A 15,879-nucleotide genomic window follows, 5' to 3' on the forward strand; every position below is an offset into this window, starting at 1 on the left:
AGTTATTAATCTCTGGGAACATATATCAAGAAAGTATATCATTATCTATAATATTGAAATTTGTTAATTATGTGTCATACTTCTTTATTATCATTTTATCTCCATAACCTTGGAGATAAAATATGTTTGTTCCCTTATTGATATATACATTATCTACTGTAGTAACCATAAGAAATGAAAAATGAATGAATAAGTACTAGAGAAAGAAAAGGGAGAAGGAAAGAAGGAAGATTCTTTTGATCTTTACATATATATAGCAATTTTGTCTTCACTTCTACATATGTACATACGTTACTGTGCTGAGTGAAGAAAAGAATTGGCGAGTGAAAGATAAGAAAAGGAGTAGAATTGTATAAGATAGGTCCCATCTCCGACACCCTTGGTGAATGGACTTCTCCTTGAACATTGTATCTCTTGTAAAACGAGATTGAAAGTAACAACTTGTATAACTAGTATGCTGGTAGCTATTACTTAAAGCAGGGGTCTTCAAACTGTGGCCCTCCAGATGTTCATAGACTACAGTTCCCATGAGCCCTACCACTTGGCCATGCTGGCAGGGGCTGATGGGAATTGTAGTCCATGAACATCTGGAGGGCCATAGTTTGAAGACCCCTGAGCCTTCAGTGTTTGTGGCCTGTGATGATGGGAAGTGCCATCAAGTCACATCCAAACTGATGGCAACTGATGGGGTTTTCAAGACAAGATATGTTCAGAGGTGGTTTGCCATTGGCTGCCTCTGCACAGCAGCCCTGGACTTCCTGGGTGGTCTCCCATCTAAGTATTAAACAGAGCCAAACCAACTTAGCTTCTTAAGATCTGACCAGCCAACTCCCAATAGTTATTTGTAAGTGATATTTATACCTTTTTGCAGACCAAAGCATGCGCGTCTGCTCTGATCTGGATGCCCTGCTGACTGTAGGTCAGGGGTGTGCAACTCAGGCATTTCAGATGTTCATGGACTACAATTCCCATCAGCCCCTTGGTGCCCGAGTTGGACACCCCTGCTGTAGGTTCTTTACCAGAACAGCCTCCGGCCTCATAGTAGCAGTTGCTTGGATCTGTTCTAAGGTGGTGTACACAGAAGATGTTCATTTTCATTACAGATCACATTCGTTTTACTTTTCTACACTCGTTTGTTTAATCATCATGGTCGTGCCTGCTTGTGGGAGCAGCAGTGGCGTGGGAGGTTAAGAGCTCGTGTATCTCATCTGGAGGAACCGGGTTTGATTCCCAGCTCTGCCGCCTGAGCTGTGGAGGCTTATCTGGGGAATTCAGATTAGCCTGTGCACTCCCACACACGCCAGCTGGGTGACCTTGGGCTAGTCACAGCTTCTCGGAGCTCTCTCAGCCCCACCTACCTCACAGGGTGTTTGTTGTGAAGGGGGAAGGGCAAGGAGATTGTAAGCCCCTTTGAGTCTCCTGCAGGAGAGAAAGGGGGGATATAAATCCAAACTCTTCTTCTTCTTCTTCTTTTCTTTGCTCTGGGCTTTACAAGCTTGGTGGGTATGATGAATAAAGGAGAGGGGAAATCATTCGCAAATTCTCCCCCTCTAAGAAGCATTAAATTCTCAGGAACTTCAGCTGGCTCACCAACCAAAGCTAGGGAAAGGGACACCTGGCCACCTCTGCCACCTGCTAATCCCACAGGAGATCAGGAGCTGGGAGCACCCCCAAGCTCTAGCTGCCCTGCCCCGGCTTGCTCTTCTAGGTATCGAGCAGGATTCCAGGTTCCGCAGCACTTTTCACCAGTACAAAATAGATGCCGAGGAAGCTCCATCAGGCTCTGATGGCAAGCCACTGGTTTGTAGAAGTCCTAACCTGGAGGGCAGGAGATGTTAATAGGTGGCGCTAGCAAAACGGATATCAAGAGGTACCTCGGGCTTTTCACTTTGGCCATAGACTGCTGGGCAGGGTGGGTCTTCAAGACTGAATTCCAGAGCTTGCTTAGCCACAGGCCAAGGCCGAGCCTGTGTGAACCTCCTTCCAGACTTTTATCATTTCTTGCATGGCAGGAATACGAAGAGTTGCCAGAATGTGCACCAAGCCAGGGCGGAGGAGGAAGAGGAGAAGGGTCCCTGTGAGTACCTGTCCCAATTTTTTTCCTTCCCCACTGAATAACGGGACTGAAGGGAAGGGTCTGTGGAGATACTGGTTAGAGCTGCATCGTATGGATTTCCCATATCTGAATATGCCAACAGATACTAGACAGTGTAGGACAGGGGTGGCCAACTTATGGTGCTCCATATGTTCAAAGACTACAATTCCCATCAGACCCTGCCAACATGGCCGATTGGCTGGCAGAGGCTGATGGGAATTGTAGTCCGTGAACATCTGGAACACCATAGGTTGGCCACCCCTAGTGTAGGGTAATTAGAGATAACTGGAAGGTGATTGTAGGCATTGTCTTCTAATGGGCTGTAAGATTTATCTGAAAGGTGACAATCAAATTCCCAATCGAATTTTACAGAAAATCTTCTTTTTAAGGCAATTTTGAGCCTTCATGATTAAAAAGGATCCTCCGGTAGTCGAGGGAGGGACGTTTGTATATTTGTGCTGTGGAGGCTTTCTGTTCCTTCCTTCCTGCATTCAATCTTCCCAGCCCCCACCCTGTCTTCTGTTGCTAAGATCAAAAGCCAGGCACTCTCAGAAGGCAGCCATGAAAGCAGACCTTTTTTCCTACTGGGCTGTGCTTTCAACACGTCATTATTAGCTCTGAGCCGCAAAGAAAGGGGGGCAGATTCTCTTCCAAACCCCCATCCTGTCTGTTGGCTGGGGGGAGCAGGCAGAGGAAGCAGGCAGGGGAGAGGGGGCTACTGTTACCCAAATAACCCAGATATGCATATACGGGACCATAGGCGCATCCTCCCTGTAAGGGGTCAGAACTCTATATGCACCTGTGCTTAGGGCAGATACTGTTGGGATCATATTGACTGAGGTATATCAGGCTCCAAGCCTTAATGTAATGTTTCATATGGGTGTGCAGATTCTTAGACTACTAGAGCAATGGTTTAAAGTCAAGGATTTATGAAGGAAGGAGGGAAGGAAGGAAGGAAGGAAGGAAGGAAGGAAGGAAGGAAGGAAGGAAGGAAGGAAGGAAGGAAGGAAGGAAGGAAGGAAGGAAGGAAGGAAGGAAGGAAGGAAGGAAGGAAGGAAGGAAGGAAGGAAGGAAGGAAGGAAGGAAGGAAGGAAGGAAGGAAGGAAGGAAGGAAGGAAGGAAGGATGGATTTAGGAAGGAAGGATTTAGGAAGGAAGGAAGGATTTAGGAAGGGAGGGAGGGGAAAGAAAGAAAGAAAGAAAGAAAGAAAGAAAGAAAGAAAGAAAGAAAGAAAGAAAGAAAGAAAGAAAGAAAGAAAGAAAGAAAGAAAGAAAGAAAGGGGAATTAGTAAAGAGAATTAGCAAACTGAATATAGAGTTTGTAAAGGCACACACGCACAAAACACAAATAGGAAGCATTCTGCAGACCCTAAATTCCACTAGACCCTAACCGGAGTACATCATACTGACATAAAATGGGGAGAGTATAGGAAAACAGGTAAGAGAAGCACACAAGCATGCACTAGTGAATTTGTCAATAGAAGGCATAAAAGCTGGCAAGGTGAAAAGTGGGGTGAAAGGAGGGGTGGGGTGCAATATTTACACATGCCTGCATTTGGATAAAAGAGTTGATGCAAAGACACACACAACCCTCCCCAAAGACATTTTGGCGCCCAGAAGTTTGGAGCCAGTAGCTGGAGGCCAATGCACAGTTGGGGACCCAACAGCTGGAACCTGTCTGAGATTCTTGGGGCTAACTTTATAAACCGCCCCCCCAAAATGTATAATGACAGAAGGAGAAATAAGACATCTCTCAAAACAGATTCAGTTGGAGTGAAAAGATTCAGACATGATTCATTGATCAGCAAGCTAACAAGGAGTGGGGAAAGTTGGGGAGTATTGATTACTTTTTTGATGAATTTTATAGCCCAACTAGAATAACAAGCACAGTTATATGGTGCCCATTTGTTTGGGTTTTAATTCCAGAAGAGACACAGTGAGGAAAATAAAGACATTAAACAAAGATGTAAGAGTTGGTATACCTGATCTAAGAGAGTGCAGATCTTGTTATTTTTTTTGTGTGTGTATGAAAGATTGAATGTAATTAACTGAGATGGTTATTACCTTAGGGTGGGGTGGGTTGCGGGGGTAAAGATCGCATTTGTCTTTTTCCCATGGCCTCACTTTGAAATACCCTGAGATTGATACAGTGTTTCCTTTCAGGCCTCCAGATTAGAGAATATATCTTAATTTCTAAGTTTGGTAGAGGCCAACTATTTAAAATAATAAAAGGACTAATAAAAGGAAACACTTCTTCACGCAACGTGTGATTGGTGTTTGGAATATGCTGCCACAGGAGGTGGTGATGGCCACTAACCTGGATAGCTTTAAAAGGGGCTTGGACAGATTTATGGAGGAGAAGTCGATTTATGGCTACCAATCTTGATCCTCTTTGATCTGAGATTGCAAGTGCCTTAACAGACCAGGTGCTCGGGAGCAGCAGCAGCAGAAGGCCATTGCTTTCACATCCTGCAGGTGAGCTCCCAAAGGCACCTGGTGGGCCACTGCGAGTAGCAGAGAGCTGGACTAGATGGACTCTGGTCTGATCCAGCTGGCTTGTTCTTATGTTCTTAAAATAAAAGATGTGTATCTCCTCCAGGGCAGTTGTGAAGGGATTCCACCAATGCACTTAAGAGATGCTCTGAGACCCTGTTCATGGGGCAATAGCTACCACACTGTCCAGAGTACCCAAGTGTGTGATCTTCAGGGTCTCAAAGGGGTATCTGATAGAATAACCGAAACTACCCAGTTCTTTAGTAGAGAAAAAAAATAAAACGCAGCAGAGTTATAAAAAGGAGTTATCCTTTAATAAAGTTCTAAGTATGAAAAGTCAGGCTACAAAAGTATATTTACAAAGAGAGGAAGACAAAAATGGTCATGTGCTAAAAATCACTGTCAAGCAAATAAGCTTGAGAACCAGCATGGAGTAGTGGTTAAGAGCAGGTGCACTCTAATCTGGGGAACGGGGTTTGATTCCCCGCTCTGCCACTTGAGCTGCGGAGGCTTATCTCCAATCCAATCCAAAGCCTTTATTGGCTTTATAAATTACAGAGTTAGCTTATCTGGTGAACCAGTTTAGTTTGTGCACTCCAACACACGCCAGCTGGGTGACCTTGGGCGAGTCACAGTTCTTCGGAGCTCCCTCAGCCCCACCTACCTCACAGGGTGTTTGTTGTGAGGGGAGAAGGGAAAGGAAACTGTAAGCCCCTTTGTGTCTCCTTACAGGAGAGAAAGGGGGATATAAATCCAAACTCCTCTTCTTACACAATAAGCAAACAAGAAAAAAATGCAGCAATACAGCACAGAATACAATCATGAAGCATAAGGACAAGGAGCAGAAAGTAAAGGAGGAGAGATAGGGAGAGGTAAAACAAGGACATAGGTAAGGGGGTGTTCTCGGGTTCAAACCCCACCATTACATGTCCGAAGCTCCGCCACCCGTTTGTGATTTTTTTTGTATTTTTACATGTTTTTTCAGTTTTGGGCCTGCGGGGGGCGCAGTTTTTAGGCTAGCAGCACCATAACTGCAGGGATTGTTTGAGAGACCTTCCTGATGATACCACCCAGGTTTGGTTAGGTTTGGTTCAGGGGGGTCCAAAGTTATGGACTCCCAAAAGAAGGTTCCCCATCCCCCATGGTTTCCAATGGGATCTAATAGAAGATGGGGGCTACACCTTTGATGGTCCATAACTTTGGACCCCCTGAACCAAACTTCAACAAACCTGAATGGTATCATCAGGGGAGTCTCCTAAAGATACCCTGAAAGTTTGGTGCTGCTAGCTTAACAATTACACCCCTGACAGCAGGCACCCCCCAAATTTCCCCAGATTCTCCTTTTAAATCCATCCCCTTCGGCATGGATTTAAAGGGAGAATCTGAGGTCCCCAGTTTAAACATTAAAAGTGATGCTGTTTCTGGGTGGGGGATAATCCACCCCAAAACAGCATCACTTTCAATGTTGTTTTAACTGGGGACCCCAGATTCTCCCTTTAAGGTGGATTTAAAAGGAGAATCTGGGCTCCCTAGTTTAAACACCATTGAAAGTGATGCTGTTTGGGGGTGGATTCAAGCATTACAGTGGCTGCCCATGGGAGTGGAGGGCGCAAAACTCAGATTTTGCACCAGGCTCCATTTCCCCTAGCTACGGCTCTGTCCAGACGGGAGGGCAGAAGGGACTGCCAGCTGTCGGCTGGAAACCCAGCCGGGGGGGCAGGGAAGTCTGCCGTCCCTGGCCTCAGAGAGCTGCTTTTATAAGCACTGAGGCCGGGGCGGGACTTGGGAAGGCGTGGCCACACCCCCAGGGGTGGGTGGGGGCATGGTCCCCCCGTCCCCCCCATAAAAAATCTATACCTACGTCACTGGGTAAGGAACATGAACGCTACACCATGTTATGCAGCATGAAAGGTCACCCTAAGTCAACCAGTTAACTGCCCAGCTGCCCTGCCCTGACATACAGCAACCAGAAGGTGCAACTATCTTGCTCCTGCAATAACTTAAACAAGAGATGCCAAATATTCTAGCAGTATCTTGATGGGACATGGGGTTGCAGCCTCTGATGGTCAGGTCCCTTTGTCCCCCAAGAGACCGGCTGACCCCCAGCTTCAGTGAAAGAGAGACCGATGGGCTGCTCTCGGCTCATGGAACAGGTCTGCCAACCCATTCTTTCAGGAACGGAAGCTGCAACACAGATGAAATAAATGCGGCTGCGAAGAGCAGGGCCAGCTTTGTGACCCAGAGGGAGCCCGAGGGCTATTCTACAGTGGAGTCTCCCCAAGCCAGAGGCTCCCTGCAAGGACTCTGCGACCATCTGCACATGGATGAAGCTTTGGACGACTTGACCATCTCTCCCTATGCCAGCTACACCTCCTTGTCGGAGCGCCCAGCCAGCGTGCTCAGAGGCTGGTTGGACAAGCTCTCCCCACAAGGGTGAGTGACAGGTGTGGAGGGTGGCAGCTCAGGGAAGGGAAAGAGCTTGAGTGAGATCCTGAGCAGAAATGGACTCTTTGCCTGCCTGTTGACATAGTTGATTGGACTCTTTTCCAGGTAAATTACTCCAGACAGCAGTGTGCATAATGCAAAATGTTAATTGAAATCTATATATATAAAAAGCTAACAGTGACTTTGTTAGTCATGCCCTAACGCCAAAACGGCTGGACGGATCGCCCCCAAATTTTCACATGATGTTCCTCCCTGTTGCAGGCAGGTAATCAGACCTTCAAATCACCAAAAGTCCATACCTGAGCCAGGTAAAACGTCTTTTTCCTGGTGCACCAGGCCATGAAGCTGGCTGTGTCTAACTGTCGCCCTTAGAATGTTCGTGCAGCATGTCTGTGGCCTGAGGGGTTGGTATGCCCTTAGAACGTTCACGCAGATGACCAGAAATGAGCAGTGAAAACAGTAAATAGGTAATACTGTTAGGTAATACGAGTGGAAGTGAAACACATACACCACCATATAACAATGTGAATTGAAAAGGGAAAGAGGGATTCCATTTGACCACCCCAAAAGGCTATGCTGCGGATCATTGGACCTGCATGGACATCTGTGTGGGTTGCGGACTGTGATGAGAAGGACAATTGCCACAGCAACGCGTGGCCGGGCCCCGCTGGCATTTCAAAAGAAGCTGGATGCCACACTGGCTAAAGCCGGGCGCTGCTTTTTTCTCAGGATTCTACCCTAAGGGGAGTGGAGAAAAAAGCAGTGCCCGGCTCAGGCCGGGATGCTGGCTGCACGCTCCCCATTCATGCGGGAGCGTGGGTGTCCAGGGGTGCCCGGAGGCTCCTCCCCAGACTTGACGGGCCGGGTGCCGGGCGCCGGCGCAGCTGCGTGCCCCAGCAGCGGCAGGCCTCGGTCTGGCCACGCAGCCCTGAGCCCCGGTGGCGGCGGCAATGTGCCCAGCCTCGGCCTGAGGGACAACGGGCTGAGAGCTGCGGGGGCAGGCCACCGAGCGAGTCACGGTGGCAACACCTCTCCCCGGCCCGGCCTCGTTGCAGTACGAGGGGAGAAACGCCCCAGAAAACACTGGGGCAGGATTTAAGACAGGGTGGGGTGGCCAAACGAGGCTCCGAGGAGAAGGAAGAAGCTGGGGAAGGTGGAGGGTGGAAAGGAGAGCTGAGGTGACTAGGAGAGAGGAGAAGAGAGAGACAAGAGAGAGAGGGAAATTGCTGTGGAAAAGCCCCAGAGAGGGGAGGAAGGGACCATGCCAGGAGCCGCACCACAAGCGGGAAAGAGCCGTTTGCAGCTCGTGAGCCGCGGGTTCCCGACCCTTGGTCTAGAAGGTCATGTGCCACTGCTGGAAAGGCCCTGCGTTTTAAATCTTTCTCTCTGAAGAAAAAGAAGAGTTGGTTTTTTATATTTCACTTGTTTTGAGTTTGGCTGTGTTCTGGTGGTATCGATACTGGGTATTTTTCTGGCATCGTGAGTCACCTTGGGGACAGGACCTGTCTTTGCATGAGCTCTAGCAATGCAGAGGGAGGTCTCTGATGCAGGCCAGTGGTCTTACAAGGCTCCTCTTTCATTCCCGACAGGAACTACGTTTTCCAGCGCCGATTTGTCAGATTCGACGGGAAAAACCTCATGTATTTCAACAACGAGAAGGTGGGAACGGAATCTCAGACTGTGAAGCTCGGAAAGGTTCTGGGTGTCTAGGGAAAGGGACAGAAGGCCCCAAGCTGGTTAAAGTGAGGTACAGCCCTGGCCATTGTGGGGGAGGGATGGTGACGAGCTACATGGCTGTTTGTGGTATGGTAGCAAGAGCTCCCCCCCACCCCCCAGCAGGATGTGCTTTGGGCTCTTAGGGGCATGAACTTTGCCCCCTTCTTTTTCTTTCCCAGGCCCCAAAGGTCAGTCGGGTAGGAGGGAAGTCAAAGTCGCGTAACTGTCCAGTGGGAAGAGAGGTTCAGTAGAGCCCCCTTAAAATGGAGTGATGCCAGCCGCAAGGAGACGGTGCTTGTAATCTGCTTGCTTGGGCTGTTGCAGGAGCCCTACCCGAAAGGCCTGATTCCCCTCTCTGTCATTGAGATGGCCCGTCCCACCAAGGACAACAAGTTCCAGGTCGTCACGAGTCACAGGATCTTTGTCTTCCGCGCCGAAAATGAAGGTGAGGAAGCAGAGCCGTAGCAAGGGGGAACTCCGCCTAGGGCATGTGTGTGCCCTGTGCCCCTGCCACACCCCCACCATGGCCCAGAACACTCCAACCATGCACCCGCCCCCTTGGTGCTACGCCACTATGAGGAAGCCAGCAATGGTGCTCTGATTCTCAGTACCCAGCCTGTGATTTTCCAAAGCTCCTGCAGCTCTCTGTCTCTCTACTCTTGCAGCACAGCGGAATGACTGGTGCAGCACCCTGCAGCGGAAGGTGACTGAGCAACGCCTGCTTTCGCCCCGGCCTCCCCCCAGCAGTAGTGGAAAGCTGATCCAGAAATCTGGCTACCTGGAGCTCAAGAGCTACAAGTCCAAGGTCTTCGTAGCTCTTATCCTGTCCGAGCTGTGGCTGTACAAAAGCGAGCAGGTGAGCATCAGAGCTTGTCAACGCTAGGAATCCTGTGTCAGGGGTTTTCTAGGCAGTCTGTCACCATTTATGCACATGTGGTCTTTTTCGCACTGATCTTACGTTCCCTTTGGGTTGGATTCTCAGTTGTGGACACGTTTCCCCAGAGCCATAGTGAGGGGGAACTGCGCCCAGGGCACGTCTGTGCCCTACACCCCTGCCACACCCTGGCCCCCACTATGCCCTAGAACACCCATGTCATGGCCACGCCCTTCTCCCACACCAGCGTGTGCCCGGGGCAAGACACCTGTCCCCTGGGCGCTACGCCACTGCGTTTCTCCCTTGACAAGCACTGCTCTATCAGATTAGAGAATCTCCGGGATTTCAAAATAGATCTGGAAGTGTGTTTTGCTTCCTTCGGGTTTTCTTCCTCCTTCCAGCCTTCCCCTGCCCACATAACAGCAGTTTCTCCCACTCTCAACCACCCCTTTGGAAGGATCAAAAGGGCTGTTTATGTGGTTGTTTCATTTTCACATTGAGAGTCTTATCACTGGAGCAAGAGACCCTGAAATTGACATAAAGCTTACACGGTCCAATAAATTAATAGAAGATCACAGGCAGCATCAAAAAACAAAGAGGCAGATGGAGGTCACACGGAGAGAGTAAGAAACAAGGGGGCAAGCAGAGTGGCAGATTGGCTCAGCTGGGAACACTTCGCAGTAGGCAGATCCCAGGTGTAAACAAAAAACTATGGGGGAAAACCCATTGAAAAGTAAACAGCTATGGGTTACATAGTGCTGTGTACAGACTCTTCCAAAGCATTCTGGGATAGCACTGTATCTCTCTTGGGTGTTGAAAGGGGGATCAATGGACCGCTGTGGTGTTTCTGCTTCTTACACTGGAGGAATGGAAGAAAAAGATTTCTCTCATTTCGAGATTTTTTTTTCCTTGAAAAGGATAAGGTGCACCTCCCCCCATCCACACACACATGCTCCATTGTAGGACCAGAGGCGTACCACCTATAGCAGTGATGGTGAACCTTTTCGAGACCGAGTGCCCAAATTGCAACCCAACCCCCACTTATTTATCACAAAGTGCCAACATGGCAATTTAACCTGAATACTGAGGTTTTAGTTTAGGAAAAATGGTTGGCTCTGAGGCGCACGTTACTCAGGAGTAAGCTTGGTGAAGCAACCGTGCAATGCTTCGAATGGGTAAATCACGACCCTAGAAGCAAGCCCCATTGCCAGCAACCAAGCTTACTCCCAGGTAAAGGATCATGCCCAGGCTAGCCTAGATGTGTGTGGGGGGGTGATTCCCCCCATGATGAACTCTGTGCACAGGTGCCCACAGAAAGGGCTCTGCCACCTCTGGCACCCGTGCCATAGGTTTGCCACCACTGACCTATAGGGACATAGGGTCACCCATGTTCCCAGGCGCACACCACCGAGCCCCACCCCCACCCCGCCTCCCTGCAGACTGGCTTTTGAAAGCCGGAGCTTTTGAAAGCACGGAGGCCAGAGGCAGGGCTCCAGCTTTCAAAAGCCGGCCTGCACATGGGGGGGGGGGACGCAGGGGGGGGACACCTGGAGAAGGAATTGTCTCCAGGTGCCATTTCCCCCAATACACCTCTCTGTAGGACTGCTTTGCTCTGATCAGGGGATGTGATTTCACGGCAGGGCTGAGGCAGGCAAATTTGTTGGCTTTCAGTCATTGTTGGGTCAGATGCTCCAAGAGGGCACAGAGAGAACCTCAGAAGTTGGTCTGCATAAAATGGGCAAGTCTGGGACAAGGGAGGCTACTGCAGAGCAGCAGTGTGGGATCCCAGGGCCAAAAAGGGTCAGGAAGTCCACGGGAAAGGTTAGTTTACCTCGCACAAGACCAAGAGCCTTTAATGTGAGGTCAGGACAGTCAGTTTCAGGCTGGGGAGCAGAGGAAACAGGAAGCAAAATGGTTCTTTGCTGAAAATTTCTGGTGGTTTTCTGGGGAAGGGAGAGCTCACAGCTTCAATGAGGGCATTGTGATTACTATAAGTTGCATTCTGCTGATTCCTGTCAAAACATTGTCCACAGTTCTTTAAAATCGGCATCGCCATCTGCCTGATCGAGATGCAGGGCTCCACGATTCGGGAGGCAAAAGGCCGCAGCTTTGAGCTCATCACTCCCCTCAAGATCTTCAGGTAACCTCCACTGGGTCAGTTGGGGTCTCAAGACTACAAGACTTGGGAGAGCTTGCTGGAGCCCTGTTTGTTCCAGCCTGGCCGAAGACTGTCCTTGCCATGCACGGGAGGGTTGAGAGCAGTGGTGGGATTCAGCCGGTTCGCGCCACTTCAGCAGAACCGGTAGTTAAAATGGTGCTTGTAAACAACCTGTTGTTAAATTATTTGAATCCCACCACTGGTTGAGAGGGATTGTCGGTTGGTTGCAAAACTGAGGTGGGCCCAGGAGGCCCGCTACAACAAGAAAATCTTTCGATATGTGAGGAGCGAACGCAAAATAAAAGAGGCGGTTGGCCAACTGTTGGGTGAAAATGGAGAAACTTTGACAGTTTGGGAAAACATAAAGACAGTTTGAGAAAACATAAAGACAGTTTGGGAAAACATAAAGACAGTTTGGGAAAACATAAAGAATCAGTCTATGAGCATCTGAAGGATAACTTGGTGATCAGGGGAAGTCATCACAGGTTTGTCTGCAGCAGGTTCTGCCAGACTTACCTCGTTTCCTTCTTTGATCAAGTGTCAAGCTTACTGGATCAAGGGAATGCTGTTGGTTCCCCACCTGGAGACATGACAGTTTATACCCCTCTAAAACTTTCTCACTGGACACAGCGTGTAACAGACTTCCTTCTGTGATACACCTCTGAAGATGCCAGCCACAGATGCAGGTGAAACATTAGGAACAAAACCAGACCACGGCCACACAGTCTGGAAAACTCACCACAACCAGCTGTTGATGTTGTTAACCTGGATTTCAGTAAAGTTTTTGACAGGGTCCCATATGATGTCATGATGAATAAACTGGAGGACTGCGGAATGGATTCTAGGATAGTGTGAGGTTCTGGAACAACAGTCAATAATTCAGACTCTAGAGCAGGGGTGGCCAACCTATGGTGCTCCAGATGTTCATGGACTACAATTCCCATCAGCCCCTGCCAATTGGCCATGCTGGCAGGAGCTGATGGGAATTGTAGTCCATGAACATCTGGAGTGAGATAGGTTGGCCACCCCTGCTCTCAAGGAATTCGGTAGCCTTTATTGTGCTTTCTTAGCGACCATTGCTGCAGAAAGCCAGATCTGGGGACCGTGGCTTCTGCAGACACATTTATTCCAACGCGTTTTCCCGCTCGATCTCCCCCCATCCATTCTTCCCACAGATGAATAGAACAACATAATGAGATGTGAAAAGCTTTGCTATGTGTTCTAAGTGTCTCAAGGACACGTGATAGTCTTCGCTTCAGGCCCCGGAAGGGGGGTTGGAGCGAGGAGGTTGCTTCACTATGTTGCAAAACACAACCATTAGGACAGAAAGGCCTAAGAGCCTGACAGATAGTTAGGTGGTTAGGGAATTTGGCAGTTCCTCAGACTTCTGGAGCTTCATTCCAGGGGTCAGAGGTCAAAGTAAAATGGCCAGTCAGTCACACCTTGTCCTTAATGGCAGTCGTGGAGAATTTGGAGCTCTGGGTGTTGTGCGTTTGGACGTCAGGTGTTCGGTAGGTTTGAAAGGAGGGTGGAGGATGGAAACCTTGACCCCAAATTTGAAATGTGCTCCCTCAGCTTCGGAGCGGAGTCCGAGCGAGAGAAGCGGGAGTGGATGGAGGCCTTGCAGAACTCGATCGCTGAGACGCTCTATGACTACGAGGTGGCTGAGAAGATCTGGTCCAACAGAGCCAACCGCTTCTGCGCCGATTGCCGCACCCTGAACCCCGACTGGGCCTCCATCAACCTGTGTGTGGTGATCTGCAAGCAGTGCGCAGGTAAGTGCGCTTGGGGACCTGGGCATGCACTCCACCCAAGCAAGCAATAATCAGGCAGTGGAGCTGGAAATTGTAGGTGATCCCAAACCTCATCTCTCTGGCATTTTGCTCACTCCCTTCCGCCTGCTACCATTTGGTCAGTGCCTGAGCTGAGACATTGTCGAGATGGACTTCATGGAGAATGTTTTGTCCTGTTTAAACTACTTCTGTCCAGATTGGAGCAGAACCAAGTTGCAGAAGAGAAGTTTTAGTTACTGACATTTTCCCGATATAATACTAGAAGGAGGAGGAGGAGGAGGAGGAATTTGGATTTATATCCCCCCTTTCTCTCCTGCAGGAGACTCAAAGGGGCTTACAATCTCCTTGCCCTTCCCCGCTCACAACAAACACCCTGTGAGGTGTGTGGGACTGAGAGAGCTCCGAAAAAAGCTGTGACTAGCCCAAGGTCACCCAGCTGGCGTGTGTGGGAATGTACAGGCTAATCTGAATTCCCCAGATAAGCCTCCACAGACGGCAGAACTGGGAATCAAACCTGGTTCCTCCAGATTAGATACACGAGCTCTTAACCTCCTATGCCACTGGTCTTCTGTGGCCGATTGCCCACTGCCGGCTGAGGAAAGCGAGAAGGACGCGTGGGGCAAGAGGAACTTCTCTGGGACAAGAAATCTTGCACTGATGCATCTCCTTTCTTTGCATGCCACAAAGAGGAAGTGCATCGGGAAAAGATTATTTTTGCCTTGGCGTGCCTCCTCCCTCGGTGCACCACAAAGAGGAAATGCATCAGGACAAGATTTCTTGCTCCAACACGCTTTCTGTCTCCACACAATGCGCCCCAGCGCTGGTGGGTAATCCGCCTCTTCTGTGTTAGGGATTATTAGGAAAGGGATTGAGGATAAAATCGATGAAATGTCTCTCCTTTCTATAGGAAAAATGACAAGGACTGACAACCTGCTGTACCCTATGCTCACTACGATAGCATAAACAGCTTTATTTTTTCTTGTCTGAAAGTTAGGAACAAGTAACAGTTGAAAGCCGAAAACAAATCCCGTAGTAAATAAAAGAAAGGACTAATATTAGGACTAGGACTAATAAAAGGAAACACTTCTTCACGCCACGTGTGATTGGTGTTTGGAATATGCTGCCACAGGAGGTGGTGATGACCACTAACCTGGATAGCTTTAAAAAGGCCTTGGACAGATTTATGGAGGAGAAGTCGATCTATGGCTACCAATCTTGATCCTCCTTGATCTCAGATTGCAAATGCCTTAGCAGACCAGGTGCTCAGGAGCAGCAGCAGCAGAAGGCCATTGCTTTCACCTCCTGCATGTGAGCTCCCAAAGGCACCTGGTGGGCCACTGCGAGTAGCAGAGTGCTGGACTAGATGGACTCTGGTCTGATCCAGCAGGCTCGTTCTTATGTTCTTAAAGACTGTTGTTTGGATCGAAACTATTTTATCAAATCACAATAGACGAACGGCCAGCATGTTTGGATATTAGCCAAACTTTATAACACAGAAAACGCTTAACCCTTTACATTACATTAAATGTTACATTAAATGATGGCCAAAATGATACTGAACTGCAAACATTCTGGAAAATATTGTTTGTGTTTGCAAGAGGGGTTTTTTTTGTGGGGGGGCGGGTTCCCAAAAGACCTCAGTTTTTTTCATTCATGACTCCTCATTGATAACAAAGTGAACCCAATCGGATCAGGTCCCACACTGCCTGGCCACTGCTAGATATCCTGGAAGTACTCAGGACTTGGCTTCGAGGCTTTCTGTTGCAGTCCTTGTTGCCATGGAAACTGAAAGGGTAGGCTTGCTTTGGATCAGGCAGTGAGGCTGGGCCTCTACGTCCAACTGAATGCAACTAGAAGGGTGTTCATACATGCATGAGTTTTATCCTCTCAGTTTTATCCTCTCAAGTCTCTCTGCTTCCACAGGTCAACATAGGAGCCTGGGCTCCAGCATTTCTAAGGTGCAGAGCCTGAAGCTAGACACAAGTGTCTGGAGCAACGAGATGGTTCAGGTATGCAAACTTTCCAGAAGGCTAGGAAAGGGCCCAAACGAAGGTTGCAGAATGCCCAGGTGCCCCTAACTTTCTTGTAATTTCTTTGAAATTCTGGCATGGTTGGGCACAGCAACAAAATGGCTGCCACGGGAGGCGGAGCCAGCCCTAACTTCATTCACACAGTGTAGATTCTTGTGCTGTGGTGGCAGCCGTTGCCGTGGCAGCATTTTAAAAATCCGCTCAGCCAATCAAAACACAATAGTCAAGCAGACGCATGCTGAGTAAAAGCCCTGGCCCCACCCACTTCCTAAAAAC

General features: G+C 49.0%; 1 protein-coding gene across 6 annotated transcripts in view; it reads left to right on the plus strand.

The window, feature by feature from the left end:
• The window catches only part of ARAP3 (ArfGAP with RhoGAP domain, ankyrin repeat and PH domain 3), a 77,106-nt gene that overhangs the window by 15,745 nt on the left and 45,482 nt on the right, over nt 1-15,879 (plus strand). For all 6 annotated transcript variants that reach the window (XR_007246171.1, XR_007246172.1, XR_007246169.1 and 3 more), the window contains exons 5-12: nt 2,013-2,077; nt 6,763-7,020; nt 8,622-8,691; nt 9,073-9,193; nt 9,414-9,604; nt 11,656-11,762; nt 13,356-13,555; nt 15,497-15,582. Coding sequence is in view for 1 of the 6 variants with exons in the window: in XM_048516053.1 (XP_048372010.1) it covers nt 2,013-2,077; nt 6,763-7,020; nt 8,622-8,691; nt 9,073-9,193; nt 9,414-9,604; nt 11,656-11,762; nt 13,356-13,555; nt 15,497-15,582 (1,098 nt within the window). In the remaining 5 variants the exon portion in view is untranslated. The remainder of the gene's footprint in view (nt 1-2,012; nt 2,078-6,762; nt 7,021-8,621; nt 8,692-9,072; nt 9,194-9,413; nt 9,605-11,655; nt 11,763-13,355; nt 13,556-15,496; nt 15,583-15,879) is intronic.

The sequence above is a fragment of the Sphaerodactylus townsendi genome, linkage group LG14, assembly GCF_021028975.2.
Source record: "Sphaerodactylus townsendi isolate TG3544 linkage group LG14, MPM_Stown_v2.3, whole genome shotgun sequence".
NCBI classification, from domain to species: Eukaryota; Metazoa; Chordata; class Lepidosauria; order Squamata; family Sphaerodactylidae; genus Sphaerodactylus; species Sphaerodactylus townsendi.